Source organism: Boleophthalmus pectinirostris, unplaced genomic scaffold (genome assembly GCF_026225935.1).
Source record: "Boleophthalmus pectinirostris isolate CB_2022bp ecotype Guang Dong unplaced genomic scaffold, ASM2622593v1 HiC_scaffold_10, whole genome shotgun sequence".
NCBI lineage: Eukaryota > Metazoa > Chordata > Actinopteri > Gobiiformes > Gobiidae > Boleophthalmus > Boleophthalmus pectinirostris.
In genome coordinates, this window is record NW_026570971.1 from 37,501 (window position 1) to 54,824 (window position 17,324).

General features: G+C 42.6%; 1 protein-coding gene across 1 annotated transcript in view; it reads right to left on the bottom strand.

Annotated features, from left to right (window-relative positions):
* Positions 1 to 9,256, bottom strand: part of tyro3 (TYRO3 protein tyrosine kinase) — a 46,602-nt gene extending 37,346 nt beyond the window's left edge. The window contains exons 1-2 of the mRNA XM_055157935.1: positions 8,948 to 9,256; positions 4,609 to 4,792 (exon numbers count right to left, since the gene is read on the bottom strand). Coding sequence (XP_055013910.1) covers positions 4,609 to 4,792; positions 8,948 to 9,032 — 269 coding nt within the window. The 5' untranslated portion in view covers positions 9,033 to 9,256. The remainder of the gene's footprint in view (positions 1 to 4,608; positions 4,793 to 8,947) is intronic.
* Positions 9,257 to 17,324: the final 8,068 nt, after the last annotated feature.

The following is a 17,324-nucleotide window of genomic DNA, read 5'->3' on the forward strand; positions in this document are numbered from 1 at the left end:
ATGGAAACATTGAATTCTTCATGAAAATGTTGATTGTGATTGAATCTCAACAGTGAAGTAAGAGTTTGTTTTGTTGTGATGTTAAATGTGAGTGAGTTTGTTTCCTGGATCCTGTTTGTGGTTTGTTGTTGTTCAAATGCTGCTGGTGCTTCAGGCTCCTCGTGTCATCCTCCTGGTCCTGGTCCTGGTCCTGGTCCTGGTCCTGGTCCTGGTCCTGGTCCTGGTCCTGGTCTGGTCTTGGTCTTGGTCTTGGTCTTGGTCTTGGTCTTGGTCTTGGTCTTGGTCTTGGTCTTGGTCTTGGTCTTGGTCTTGGTCTTGGTCTTGGTCCTGGTCCTGGTCCTGGTCCTGGTCCTGGTCCTGGTCCTGTCTGGGGACTTTGATCCATGTCTCTTTGGATTTGTGAGTGGGATGTGGGAGTGGGCTGAGCTTTTGTCTTCTTCTTCCTCCTTCTCCTCCTCGACTCACAGACGGAAAGTGTGATGAGACGATTCTCCAGTTCTCATCAGAACCACGTCGGGTCCAAATGTTCTGGACGGTGTTTGCGTCGGTGGAGGAACCACAAACCAGACGACAGAAAAGACACGAGCAGTTCAAGTGTTTGTGTTTAAATCTGTTGGTGTTTCTGTCCAATCAGAACCTCCCCCAGACGCTCACACACAGGAAATCAAAAACATCTCACCAGTTTAACACCAAACAACAAGAAACATCATCATTATTATTATTATTATTATTATTATTCATTATCATTATCATTATTATCATTATTATCATTATTATTATTATTATTATTATTATTATTATTTACATGGAAACTACAACAAGATTTGAATTCAGAATTAAACATTTCCATGTAAACGTGTCGTTCAGATGTTTTTTTCCAAGTGACTTTGGGTTTTGGATTTCAACATTTTCTCTGTAAATAAATTCCTGTTCCAGATGTGGATGTGGACCTGGACCTGGACCATCTCCTGTAGCTCCCTCAGACCTTCAGAACCTCAGACCTTCAGAACCTTCAGAACCTCAGAACCTTCAGAACCTCAGAACCTTCAGAACCTCAGAACCTTCAGAACCTCAGAACCTCAGAACCTTCAGAACCTTCAGAACCTCCAGAACCTCAGAACCTTCAGAACCTCAGAACCTTCAGAACCTTCAGAACCTTCAGAACCTCAGAACCTTCAGAACCTCCAGAACCTCAGAACCTTCAGAACCTTCAGAACCTTCAGAACCTCAGAACCTTCAGAACCTCAGAACCTTCAGAACCTTCAGAACCTTCAGAACCTCAGAACCTTCAGAACCTTCAGAACCTCAGAACCTCAGAACCTTCAGAACCTTCAGAACCTCAGAACCTCAGAACCTCAGAACCTTCAGAACCTTCAGAACCTTCAGAACCTCAGAACCAGAACCTTCAGAACCTCAGAACCTCAGAACCTTCAGAACCTCAGAACCTCAGAACCTCAGAACCTCAGAACCTCAGAACCTCAGAACCTCAGAACCTTCAGAACCTTCAGAACCTTCAGAACCTCAGAACCTCAGAACCTTCAGAACCTCAGAACCTTCAGAACCTCAGAACCTTCAGAACCTTCAGAACCTTCAGAACCTCAGAACCTTCAGAACCTCAGAACCTCAGAACCTTCAGAACCTCAGAACCTTCAGAACCTTCAGAACCTTCAGAACCTCAGAACCTCAGAACCTCAGAACCTCAGAACCTCAGAACCTCAGAACCTTCAGAACCTTCAGAACCTTCAGAACCTCAGAACCTTCAGAACCTTCAGAACCTTCAGAACCTTCAGAACCTTCAGAACCTTCAGAACCTCAGAACCTTCAGAACCTCACGCTCTTAGGTTTGGAGTCCAGGTTTTTCTGAAACTTTCTGTTTCTAAAAATACGAGTGACCTGATCTGCAGTAATCCCCCGACACGAGTGTGACCGGGTTTAAACACATTCCAACAAGAACCAGACCACGGACCAGAGACCAGACCAGAGACCAGAGACCAGACCAGAGACTAGACCAGAGACCAGACCAGAGACCAGACCAGAGACCAGACCAGACCAGACCAAAGACCAGACCAGACTAGACCAGACCAGAGACCAGACCAGAGACCAGACCAAAGACCAGACCAGACCAGACCAGACCAGACCAGAGACCAGACCAGACCAGACCAGAGACCAGAGACCAGACCAGACCAGACCAGACCAGAGACCAGACCAGAGACCAGACCAGACCAGACCAAAGACCAGACCAGACCAGACCAGAGACTAGACCAGAGACCAGACCAGAGACCAGACCAGACCAGAAGACCAGACCAGACCAGAGACCAGACCAGAGAGACCAGACCAGAGACAGAGACCAGAGACCAGACCAGAGACCAGAGACCAGAGACCAGACCAGAGACCAGAGACCAGAGACCAGAGACCAGAGACCAGAGACCAGACCAGAGACCAGAGACCAGAGACCAGAGACCAGACCAGAGACCAGAGACCAGAGACCAGAGACCAGAGACCAGACCAGAGACCAGAGACCAGAGACCAGAGACCAGAGACCAGAGACCAGAGACCAGACCAGAGACCAGACCAGAGACCAGAGACCAGAGACCAGAGACCAGACCAGAGACCAGAGACCAGAGACCAGACCAGAGACCAGAGACCAGAGACCAGAGACCAGAGACCAGAGACCAGAGACCAGAGACCAGAGACCAGAGACCAGAGACAGAGACCAGAGACCAGAGACCAGAGACCAGACCAGAGACCAGAGACCAGAGACCAGAGACCAGAGACCAGAGACCAGAGACCAGACCAGAGACCAGACCAGAGACTAGACCAGAGACCAGACCAAAGACCAGACCAGACCAGAGACCAGAGACCAGAGCAAAGACCAGACCAGAGACCAGAGACCAGACCAGAGACCAGACCAGACCAGAGACTAGACCAGAGACCAGAGACCAGAGACCAGACCAGACCAGAGACCAGACCAGAGACCAGAGACCAGAGACCAGAGACCAGACCAGAGACCAGACCAAAGACCAGACCAGAGACCAGACCAAAGACCAGACCAGAGACCAGACCAAAGACCAGACCAGAGACCAGACCAGAGACCAGACCAGAGACCAGACCAGACCAGAGACCAGACCAGAGACCAGGACTAGAGTTTGGTGGTTTTGTGGTTTTAGTTTCCTGTCGTATTCAAGTGTCTCTGGTCTCAGTTTCATCAGCGTCATTAAAACATCTGCAGCAAAAAGACCTGAGATCAAATTATATTTATTATATAAAAATAGAATGATTATATATTTATATGTTTATATGTTTATATGTTTATATGTTTAAATGTTTATATGTTTATATGTTTAAATGTTTATATGTTTATAAATGTTTAAATGTTTAAATGTTTATGTTTAAATGTTTATATGTTTATATGTTTAAATGTTTAAATGTTTATATGTTTATATGTTTATATGTTTAAATGTTTATATGTTTAAATGTTTAAATGTTTATATGTTTATATGTTTATATGTTTAAATGTTTATATGTTTAAATGTTTAAATGTTTAATGTTTATGTTTATGTTTATATGTTTATATGTTTAAATGTTTATATGTTTAAATGTTTATATGTTTAATGTTTATGTTTAAATGTTTAAATGTTTATATGTTTATGTTTATGTTTAAATGTTTAAATGTTTATGTTTATAATGTTTAAATGTTTATATGTTTAAATGTTTAAATGTTTATATGTTTAAATGTTTAAAAATGTTTATATGTTTAAATGTTTATATGTTTAATGTTTATATGTTTATATGTTTAAATGTTTATATGTTTTAAATGTTTATATGTTTAAATGTTTAAATGTTTATATGTTATGTTTAAATGTTTATATGTTTATATGTTTAATGTTTAAATGTTTAAATGTTTATGTTTAAATGTTTATATGTTTAAATGTTTATATGTTTAAATGTTTATATGTTTAAATGTTTAAATGTTTATATGTTTATATGTTTATATGTTTATATGTTTAAATGTTTATATGTTTAAATGTTTAAATGTTTAAATGTTTATATGTTTATATGTTTAAATGTTTATATGTTTATATGTTTATATGTTTAAATGTTTATATGTTTAAATGTTTAAATGTTTAAATGTTTAAATGTTTATATGTTTATATGTTTAGACTCAAACCACAAAATAATTCTTAATTAGTCACAGTAAAACACTCAGAAGGTTTATTCATCTCTGGGGTCGAGTCTCCCAGACACTTCCCTCACCCCAGACACTTCCCTCACCCTTCCCTCACCCCAGACACTCCCCTCACCCCAGACACTTCCCTCACCCCAGACACTTCCCTCACCCCAGACACTGGGACACTGAGGACACTTCCCAGTCCAGTCCAGAGACATCGTCCCTCCAGTGTGTCCTGGGTCGTCCCCGGGGCCTCCTCCCTCAGAAGGTTCAACACCAGCAAAATGTGGACACTGCCCAAGTCCACCACAGACCAGAGCTCCAGTCCCGGTCCAGTCCCGGTCCAGTCCCGGTCCAGTCCCGGTCCAGTCCCGGTCCAGTCCCGGTCCAATCCCTGGTCCAGTCCCGGTCCAGTCCCTGGTCCAGTCCCGGTCCAGTACCTGTAGAAGGTTTCCCAGTGCAGTTCTCCGAGGCTGAGGAACATCTGGTCCGTGGAGTAGATCCGGGTCTGGTCTTTCCTCCAGACGATGTCGGGTTCTGCCAGACCCAGAACCGCACAACCGAGCCGCACCGCGTTCCCCTGGGTCACCGTCTGGTTCTGAGGCTGCCGGGAGAACATCACGTCTAAAACACACAGAACCGGGTCAGAAGCACAGAACATCACGTCTAGAACACACAGAACCGGGTCAGAACCACAGAACATCACGTCTAAAACACACAGAACCGGGTCAGAACCACAGAACATCACGTCTAAAACACACAGAACCGGGTCAGAACCACAGAACATCACGTCTAGAACACACAGAACCGGGTCAGAACCACAGAACATCACGTCTAGAACACACAGAACCGGGTCAGAACCACAGAACATCACGTCTAGAACACACAGAACCGGGTCAGAACCACAGAACATCACGTCTAGAACACACAGAACCGGATCAGAATTTAAATGATTGTTTTTAGTGACTTGATGTTTTTATTCAGCTTTTCTCTCTCAAAATAAAAAACAAACTCTTTGTTTTTGATCATTTTCACAAAACTTTCAAACTGAAAATAAAAACTGTTTCAAATCTGAACCTCAAATCATTTTTACGACGTAAAAAATATAAACTGAATCAAATCAACTTTGAACATGAAATAAAACAGAAAAACATAAATGTGTCCAAAATAAACTTTATATCCAACTCTTCTACGATCTTTACATTTAAACTATAAAATAAATCAACTTATTTATATAAAAATATCACAAAATAAACTTTGTGAAGCTTAAATTGTTTTAACTCGATTATTTGAGTTTGGACAAAGTTTGACACAAACTGAAAACAGGATCAAAATTCAGTTCACTGCAAAAAACTCAACGTGTGGAACACAGAACCACAGAACCACAGACACAGAACCACAGACACAGAACCACAGACACAGAACCACAGACACAGACACAGACCACAACACAGAACCACAGACACAGAACCACAGACACAGAACCACAGACACAGAACCACAGAACCACAGAACCACAGACACAGAACCACAGAACCACAGAACCACAGACCACAGACACACAGAACCACAGAACCACAGAACACAGAACCACAGAACCACAGACACAGAACCACAGAACACAGAACACAGAACCACAGACACAGAACCACAGAACAGAACCACAGACACAGAACCACAGACACAGAACCACAGAACCACAGAACCACAGAACCACAGACACACAGAACACAGAACACAGACACAGACACACAGACACAGACACAGACACACAGACACAGAACCACAGACCACAGAACCACAGAACACAGAACCACAGAACAACAAACACAGAACCACAGACACAGAACCACAGACACAGAACCACAGAACCACAGACACAGAACCACAGAACCACAGAACCACAGAACCACAGAACAGCACTGAAACACACAGGACTGGGTCTGAAACAGGACTAAAGCCGAACTGAACCAGGACCCGGGTCTAGTCCCAGGACCACAGTGGGACTATGTGTGTGTGTGTGTGTGTGTGTGTGTGTGTGTGTGTGTGTGTGTGTGTGTGTGTGTGTGTATATATACACACATGTACAAGCAGAAACACTGCAGCAGTGTTTACACCAAACACACACACACACACACACACACACACACACACAGACACACACACACACACACACACACACCACTGTTTACACTCAGAATCATGTGGGTCAGGACCTGAGTGGGGGACGTCTGTGTTATGTAAAGTTTGGTTTGTTTCGATCCTCGATACCGATTCTGATCCCACGATGATAAAACTTCTTTGTTTAGTTTAACGAACGACCTGAAGGACCAGATCCACGATACAAGAGACACAGATGAGTTTCCTCCGCAGGGCGTCCGGGCGTCTCCCTTAGAGACAGAGTGAGGAGCTCGGAGTAGAGCCGCTGCTCCTCCACGTGGAGAGGAGCGTCTGAGGGGAGGACGTCTGTTCTGACGTCTCCTGGACGTGTCCCTCAGGAGGTGTTCATGTTCCACCGGGAGGAGGAGACCCAGGACACACTGGAGGGACCATGTCTCTGGACTGGACTGGGAACACCTCAGGTCCCACTGGAGGAGCTGGAGGAAGTGTCTGGGGTGAAGGAAGGCTGGGAGACCCGACCCCAGAGAAGAAGAAGAAGAACATGGAGGATGTTCAGATTAAATCCTGTCATTTTCTACTTTAAATGTTTCTCTGCACATTTCTCTGATGTGACTCAGATGTTCAAACTTCTTCAGGTTCTTCATGGTTTTTCACATTTGTGATTCAGTGACGTGTGACGTGTCCTGACGCTCGCACGAGCCTCACACTCACTCAACATGGATCTGAATCGATTTTTAAATAAAATAATAATAACGATGAGGGACCTGACACACGAGGAGGTAGCACAGATCGATGGTGTGACCTGAGCCGAGCAGCAGAGCATGATGGGAAACCTCAGAGTCTAAAAATAGCGGCGAGTAAATCTGATTCTCATCGACCTGAAGACGCACGATGTCGTCCCAGAAGCACGGCCAATCAGACGCCCCCAAGAGCGTGACATCATCATCAGCATCAGCATCGTCATCATCATCATCAACATGATCATCAGCACTTCCCCGCAGCAGTGACATCATCGTGGTGACATCATCACAGTGACGTCGTGTGAACCTCGATGACGTCATCACTGTTCAGGAGAATCATGTGACGGAGTCAAGACGACGTCACAACTGCACAAAACCCAGAAACTAACACCAGACAGACCTGGTCTAGTCCTGGTCTAGACCTGGTTTAGTCCTGGTCTAGTCCTGGTCTAGTCCTGGTCTAGTCCTGGTCTAGTCTAGTCCTGGTCTAGTCCTGGTCTAGTCCTGGTCTAGAGTCCTGGTCTAGACCTGGTTTAGTCCTGGTCTAGTCCTGGTCTAGTCCTGGTCTTAGTCCTGGTCTAGTCCTGGTCTAGTCCTGGTCTAGTCCTGGTCTAGTCCTGGTCTAGTCCTGGTCTAGAGTCCTGGTCTAGGGTCCTGGTCTGAGTCCTGGTCTGTCCCTGGTGGTCTAGTCCTGGTCTAGTCCTGGTCTAGTCCTGGTTTAGTCCTGGTTTAGTCCTGGTCTAGTCCTGGTCTAGTCCTGGTTCCTGGTTTAGTCCTGGTCTAGTCCTGGTCTAGTCCTGGTTTAGTCCTGGTTTAGTCCTGGTCTAGTCCTGGTCTAGTCCTGGTCTGGTTTAGTCCTGGTCTAGTCCTGGTCTAGTCCTGGTTTAGTCCTGGTCTGGTTTAGTCCTGGTCCTGGTCTAGTCCTGGTTTAGTCCTGGTCTAGTCCTGGTTAGTAGTCCTGGTTTAGTCCTGGTTTAGTCCTGGTTTAGTCCTGGTCTAGTCCTGGTTTAGTCCTGGTTTAGTCCTGGTTTAGTCCTGGTTTAGTCCTGGTTTATGGAGCCTACAGAATCCAGGGCTTTGAACCTTTAAATCGTCTCTAAGATTTTGCATAAACGAGAGAAGAACAAAAACACAACAGATTAAAAATCTAATTATTCCTCAGAAAACTTCAAACTCGTGTCTGAGCGTCTGGATTTAACACGAGCTCACGTTTAGTTTGTGTCGGTTTTTCAGGTTAAATCTTCATCTTCAGATTCTGTGGATCAAACATCTACATGAGTCTGGTTCTGGGTCTGGGTCTGGGTCTGGGTCTGGTTCTGGGTCTGGTTCTGGTTCTGGACACTTGTGTTGGGCCCAAACACTGAAAATGTCTCTGATCAAGTCAAGATGTGAAAACTTCTGTCAGATTATTCATGTTGTTTCCAGATTTATGATAAAGTTACAGTCGTGTCGAGTTTTTTATTGGAGAAAACGCCGCATGAACAAAAACATTTCAACATTTCAACATTTTGAATTTTAAAATCATTTTCTGATCGATTTAAATGTTTATGTTTGACATTTCTGAAATAAAAGACTAAACACCTGCAAATGTTTTCTGACTTTTACTACAGAAAACTTTGAATTAAATCTAAACTGTAAATGTGTGAAAACAGAGACAAAAATCATTAAAAACATTAAATCTGTTTTCTGTGCGAGTTTGGATGGAGGTTGTTTTTAGTTGTTTTTAGTTGTTTTTAGTTGTTTTTCAAGTTTCAGAGCTGAAACTGAAGCACTTTTGTGTCTTTTCTCTCGTGACAGTTTCGGGGTCGAACATGAGCAGAATCCTGAGCAGAGCCACGAGCCGCTTCTTGTTTCCGTTCATCGTTTCAAACTTCAACATTTTAGTTTCAAACACGATTTAATCTGAATCAAAACTCACCCGAGGCTCCGGCGGAGTCCGGCCCGAGCAGAACCACCACGAACCCAACCAAGAACCGAAAAACAAACCACAAAACCCGCCGCATTTTGGCTCAAATCCCGATCCGAGCGGCGGAGCGGATCATCCCGAGCGCGCAGCCGGGAACAGGCGCCTGATCCCGGGGCACAAAAGTCCACAGGCCGGTCCAAAGTCCTAGGGCCCGGTCCGCGCGGTCCCGGTCCGGACTCTCGGTCCCGGGCGGGTTTAGTCTGAGCCCGGCGCTGGTTCTGTCCGCGCGGGGAAAGGTTCTGTTCTCACGGCTCCTCCCGAGACAAGTGTCCGCTCCAAGGACTACAGAAAGACCCGGGAAAAGACTACAAACACACACCGGAAACGGCTGACCGGAAACACGCGCCTTCACAATAAAAGCGGCGAATCAATCAATAAAACAGTGAAAATAAATAAATCAGTCTGATTTTTATTTTCTACTAAACCTGTGTCTGTCACAAAGTAAAACCTGCGCCACGTTTCATCAGGAAATAACTGAACAGAGCAAATATTTTCACATTTTTACATTTTCTCTCCAAACATCAACTTTGACTTTTACTTTAGCGGATTCACATTTGTGAGATATATTTTTTTATTGTTCTGTCTTTGTGTCGGAACATTTCAGACACTCGTCCCACATGGATTTATAGATTTAAACTTTAAGCTTTAAACTTTCATCTTTAAACTTTAAACTTTAAACTTTCATCTTTAAACTTTAAACTTTCATCTTTAAACTTTAAACTTTCATCTTTAAACTTTAAACTTTAAACTTTCATCTTTAAACTTTAAACTTTAAACTTTAAACTTTCATCTTTAAACTTTAGATTTGATTCTGCTGAATCCAAAACATGAGGCAGGTTCAGGTTCAGTCCGGTAGCGCCGCCCGCAGGGCCGCACCTGACACACAGCTGCACCTGACACACAGCTGCACCTGACACACAGCTGCACCTGACACACAGCTGCACCTGACACAGAACTGCACCTGACACACAGCTGCACCTGACACAGAGCTGCACCTGACACTGACACACAGCTGCAGACTGCACCTGACACACAGCTGCCACCTGACACACAGACTGGACACAGCTGCACCTGACACAGAACTGCACCTGACACACAGCTGCACCTGACACACACAGCTGCACCTGACACACAGACCTGCACCTGACACACACAGCTGCACCTGACACAGAGCTGCACCTGACACACACAGCTGCACACTGACACACAGCTGCACCTGACACAGAACTGACCTGACACATGCACCTGACACACAGCTGCACCTGACACAGAGCTGCACCTGACACACAGACTGCACCTGACACAGCTGCACCTGACACAGAGCTGCACCTGACACAGAACTGCACCTGACACACAGCTGCACACACACTGCACACACAGCAGCTGCACCTGACACACAGCACACAGCTGCACCTGACACAGAGCTGCACCTGACACACAGAACTGCACCTGACACACAGCTGCACCTGACACACAGACTGCTGCACCTGACACAGAACTGCACCTGACACACAGCTGCACACTGCACCTGACACAGAGCTGCACCTGACACACACTGCACCTGACACAGAACTGCACCTGACACAGAACTGCACCTGACACAGAACTGCTGCACACTGACACACTGCACCTGACACACAGCTGCACCTGACACAGATGCACCTGCACACACAGCTGCACCTGACACACTGCACAGAACTGCACCTGACACCTGACACAGAACTGCACCTGACACAGAACTGCACCTGACACACAGCTGCACACACAGCTGCACCTGACACAGACACACACAGCTGCACCTGCACCTGCACACACAGCTGCACCTGACACAGAGCTGACACACACCTGCACCTGACACAGCTGCACCTGACACAGATGACACATGCACACTGCACACTGACACACACTGCTGACACCTGACACAGAACTGCACCTGACACACAGACTGCACCTGACACACAGAACTGCACCTGACACAGCTGCACCTGCACTGCACCTGACACAGACCTGTGCACCTGACACAGAGGGACAGCACCTGTGACTGTGACTGGATCAGATTGATCGATGACGTCACTTTTACACGAGACAAACTCACCACATGAAACATCCTCAGTTTAAATGTTTGTTCATTTTGTTTTAGTTTCATTTTGTCTGATTGTTACATAAAGATTATAGATGATAGATGATAGATGATAGATTATAGATGATAGATTATAGATGATAGATGATAGATTATAGATGATAGATGATAGATGATAGATTATAGATGATAGATGATAGATGATAGATTATAGATGATAGATTATAGATGATAGATTATAGATGATAGATGATAGATATAGATTATAGATGATAGATGATAGATTATAGATGATAGATGATAGATTATAGATGATAGATTATAGATGATAGATGATAGATTATAGATGATAGATTATATATAGATGATATAGATTTAGATGATAGATTATAGATGATAGATATAGATGATAGATGATAGATGATAGATTATGATTATAGATTATAGATGATAGATTATAGATATAGATGATAGATATAGATGATAGATTATAGATAGATAGATTAGATTATAGATTATAGATTATAGATTATAGATATAGATGATAGATGATAGATTATAGATGATAGATTATAGATTATAGATGATATAGATGATATAGATGATAGATTATAGATTATAGATTATAGATGATGATAGATGATAGATTATAGATTATAGATTATAGATTATAGATTATAGATGATAGATTATAGATATAGATGATAGATTATAGATGATAGATGATAGATTATAGATGATAGATGATAGATATAGATTATAGATGATAGATGATAGATGATAGATGATAGATTATAGATTATAGATTATAGATGATAGATGATAGATTATGATAGATGATAGATTATAGATTATAGATTATAGATGATAGATTATAGATTATAGATTATAGATGATAGATTATAGATGATAGATGATAGATTATAGATGATAGATTATAGATTATAGATGATAGATGATAGATGATAGATGATAGATGATAGATGATAGATGATAGATTATAGATTAGATAGATGATAGATGATAGATTGATAGATGATATAGATGATAGATTATAGATGATAGATGATAGATTATAGATGATAGATATAGATATAGATTATAGATGATAGATTATAGATTATAGATGATAGATGATAGATGATAGATGATAGATTATAGATGATAGATTATAGATTATAGATGATAGATGATAGATGATAGATGATAGATGATAGATGATAGATGATAGATTATAGATGATAGATGATAGATTATAGATTATAGATTATAGATTATAGATGATAGATTATAGATGATAGATATAGATATAGATATAGATTAGATGATAGATGATGATAGATGATAGATATAGATTATAGATGATAGATGATATATAGATTATAGATTATAGATGATAGATGATAGATTATAGATGATAGATGATAGATGATAGATATAGATGATAGATGATAGATGATAGATTATAGATGATAGATTATAGATGATAGATGATAGATGATAGATGATAGATTATAGATTATAGATTATAGATGATAGATTATAGATAGATTATAGATTATAGATGATAGATTATAGATGATAGATTATAGATGATAGATGATAGATTATAGATGATAGATGATAGATTATAGATTATAGATTATAGATTATAGATGATAGATTATAGATGATAGATGATAGATTATAGATGATAGATGATAGATGATAGATGATAGATGATATAGATGATAGATGATATAGATTATAGATTATAGATGATTATAGATGATAGATGATAGATTAGATTATATATAGATGATAGATTATAGATTAGATAGATGATAGATATAGATTAGATGATATAGATGATAGATTATAGATGATAGATGATAGATGATGATATAGATGATAGATGATATAGATGATAGATTATAGATAGATGATAGATGATAGATTATAGATGATAGATTATAGATGATAGATATAGATTATAGATTATAGATGATAGATTATAGATGATAGATTATAGATTATAGATGATAGATTATAGATGATAGATTATAGATGATAGATGATAGATTATAGATGATAGATTATAGATGATATAGATGATAGATGATATAGATGATAGATGATATAGATTATAGATGATAGATGATAGATTTAGATAGATGATGATATAGATGATAGATGATAGATTATAGATTATATAGATGATGATAGATGATAGATGATATAGATTATAGATGATAGATGATAGATATAGATTATAGATGATAGATTATAGATGATTAGATGATAGATTATAGATATAGATGATAGATGATAGATTATAGATTATAGATGATAGATTATAGATGATAGATTATAGATTATAGATGATAGATGATAGATATAGATGATAGATTATAGATGATAGATTATAGATTATAGATTATAGATTATAGATTATAGATTTATATGTATAAATATAAATGTCTCTCCTCTTTCCTGTGAACTGGTTTGTAACATTTGCTCTTTTATTCTGTTTCTGTTTTTTGTTTTTGTGTCACATTTTTGTGTTTCTGTAAAAACAACAAAAAATACATTAAATAATAATAATAAAAACAATAATAATAATAATAATGCTGTTTATAGTTGGTTTAGTTCTGGTTTAGTCCTGGTTTAGTCCTGGTCTAGTCCTGGTCTAGTTGATGTTTTTTGTTTGAGCCTGGGGGAAGTTCTTGGTGAATCCGTTTGGACCTGATCAGATCTCGTCCAGAATAAAAAACACGACCAGAGGGAAGAAGAAGAAGAAGAAGAAGAAGAAGAAGAAGGGGTCCTGGGCCCCTGGAGGAGTCCCGGGTCTGACCGGAGCTCCAGGTCCAGGTCATGTTCCTCATTTACACTTTAAATATTGAACCTGATTAAAACATCGTAAACTGTAAAATATGTTTATTTCAATATTTTGATGATAAAAGGTTTAGTTTGGTTCTCAGACCTGGTCTAGTCCTGGTTCAGTCTTGATCTGGTCCTGGTTTAGTCCTGGTCTAGTCCTGGTTTAGTCCTGGTCTAGTCCTGACCTTGGATTTGCTGCAGTGTGACGTAATCCACGGATTTTAATCAAAGTCGCAATAAATCATGTTTACGACCAACGGCACAAAAACAGCACTGAACCAGGACTAAAAAAGGACTAAACCAGGACTAGACCAGGACTAAACCAGGACTGAACCAGGACTAGACCAGGACTAAACCAGGACTGAACCAGGACTAAAAAAGGACTAAACCAGGACTAAACCAGGACTGAACCAGGACTAAAAAAGGACTAAACCAGGACTAAACCAGATCTAAACCAGGACTAGACCAGGACTAAACCAGGACTGAACCAGGACTAAAAAAGGACTAAACCAGGACTAAACCAGATCTAAACCAGGACTAAACCAGGAGCTTTGATGGTTTTGTGTCATGTTTAAGTTTGAAGGAAAAGTCTGATTCAAACTGAACTTTTCACTTTTATTTATTTATTTCAAATTAAAAACTGTAAAAAAACATTTGAAATATTTGAGTCTCAGATTCACAAAAAAGTAAAAAAAACTCACAAACTTTAATCTTTTTCACTGGACGAGATCTGGACCTGTTCACACTGGGCCTGTTCACACTGGGCCTGTTCACACTGGGCCTGTTCACACTGGGCCTGTTCACACTGGACCTGTTCACACTGGACCTGTTCACACTGGGCCTGTTCACACTGGACCTGTTCACACTGGGCCTGTTCACACTGGGCCTGTTCACACAGTGGTCATGAGTGTGAAGGTTCCGTTCTTCATCCTCTGGATTTTCTTCTTCAGGTTCTGAGAGGCTTTTATTCTGACGAGCTGCTGCCTCCTGGCCCCGCCCCTTCCTGTCTCCTCCTCGGCCCCGCCCTCCTCGCCGCGGCGCTCCTCTCTGATTGGCCGCCTGCAGTGCTCCTGTGATGTCACCGCTCTGCCGCTCCATGATTGGCCGAGACTCGTCCTGGGTTTGACCAAAGACGTCGTCCACGAGCTCGCTGAAGAAGAGAAGAAGAACACAGACTCAGAACCTCAGAACATCAAAACATCAAAACCTCAGGACGTCAGAACCTCAGAACATCAGAACGTCAGAACCTCAGGACGTCAGAACCTCAGGACGTCAGAACCTCAGAACATCAGAACGTCAGAACCTCAGGACGTCAGAACCTCAGAACATCAGAACGTCAGAACCTCAGAACATCAAAACCTCAGGACGTCAGAACCTCAGGACGTCAGAACATTTTTATTTATTTTTATAAAATTGGTAATGAAGTGAAAAAACCTGAAACTGAGAAAAGCAAAAATCAAATATGAAAAAGAATCAAAGAAACGTGAGTCAGAGTCAGAGTCAGATCACAGCGTCCATCACTGAGTCAGTGTCTTCATGTGAGGACACCACAGAGAACATCTCCAGAAAGTGACACTGGAGTTTGTCACGATGCAGAAGGACAAACCACAAAACCTCTGGGAGAATCTTCTTTGGACATGAGACAAAACTGGAGACACATCAGCTCCATGTTCACAGACCAAGAGAAGAACTGTGTCCCACTGAGAAGCTTTAGGAGGAGCTTTGGTTCTGGAGGAGCTTTGGTTCTGGAGGAGGTTTGGTTCTGGAGGAGGTTTGGTTCTGGAGGAGCTTTGGTTCTGGAGGAGGTTTGGTTCTGGAGGAGCTTTGGTTCTGGAGGAGCTTTGGTTCTGGAGGAGCTTTGGTTCTGGAGGAGGTTTGGTTCTGGAGGAGCTTTGGTTCTGGAGGAGATTTGGTTTGGTTCTTGTTTTTCTGTTTGTGTAAAAATATAAAGTTAAAGAAACATCACTTTAGTCCAGAACTGTTTCATTATTTTGTTTTTTCTAATATTTCTGTTGAACCTCACGTGAAGAACAATGTTTGATTTTTGTTGAACAATTTTTTTTAATTTTTGCTTTTCTCAGTTTCAGTTTATTTCAGTGATGATGTTGATTTTTCTTTCATTATCAGAAGAAACAATAATCTGACCTGACTGACCTGAGCACGACCTGACTGAAGCTCTGTCCTCTCGGTTCCTCCTCTGTTCTTCTGGGTTCCTCCTCTGTTCTTCTGGGTCTCTTCTTCTGGACAGGATTTTATTTTTATTTTCCAAAGTGAAAAGTTCCTTGTTGGTGATGAAACTGTTTTCAGATTTAAAACGTTTCCTGTGGCTCCTGGACTTGGTGTTGTCCATGTGTGACCTCCTCTGGACCATCTCGTCTCCACACCTCAGGTCCGTCTTCTGCCTCAGGTCCGTCTTCAGCTGAGCGTCAGAGTTTTTGTTTGTTGTGGTTTTGCGTCTGTGTGTTTCTTGAGCTGAAGTTCCTCTGCTGAAGGTCAGATGTTCCTCAGACCTGCCCTGGTTCTCTCTGGGTTCTCCTTCTGTGTCTGGACCAAAAACGACCACAGAGGGAGGAGCAGAGGGAGGAGCAGAGGGAGGAGCAGAAGGAGGAGCAGAAGGAGGAGCAGAGGAGGAGCAGTGGGAGGAGCAGAGGGAGGAGCAGTGGGAGGAGCAGAGGGAGGAACAGTGGGAGGAGCAGAAGGAGGAGCAGTGGGAGGAGCAGAGGAGGAGCAGAGGGAGGAACAGTGGGAGGAGCAGAAGGAGGAGCAGTGGGAGGAGCAGAAGGAGGAGCAGAGGGAGGAACAGTGGGAGGAGCAGTGGGAGGAGCAGGGAGGACAGTGGGAGCAGAGGGAGGAGCAGAAGGAGGAGCAGTGGGAGGAGCAGAGGGAGGAGGAAGCAGAGGGGAGGAGTGGGAGGAGCAGTGGGAGGAGCAGTGGGAGGAGCAGAGGGAGGAACAGTGGGAGGAGCAGAGGGGGAGCAGTGGGAGGAGCAGAGGAGGAGCAGAGGGAGGAGCAGTGGGAGGAGCAGTGGGAGGAGCAGAGGGAGGAGCAGTGGGAGGAGCAGTGGGAGGAGCAGTGGGAGGAGCAGTGGGAGGAGTCTGGGTCAGACTGTGACGTCCGGATTCGTCTGAAACAGAAAATAAAGAAAATCAAAAATCGCTGGAGTTTCTTTCTAAATGTTCTGAGATTCTGGGTCAGGACCAATCACAGAGCAGCTTTGTGGACGGGGCGGAGCCACGCACTGAGGCGCAGGTGTCACCTTTCGGGGGGTTTTAGGGTCTCACCTGTCAGAGGGGGCGGGGTCTCCAGCTCGAGGGCGGAGCAAAGGCTGAACACCGAGTTTGAGAGCGACGCCCCCTCGACGTCGTCATAGAAACCTGAACAAAACAAACG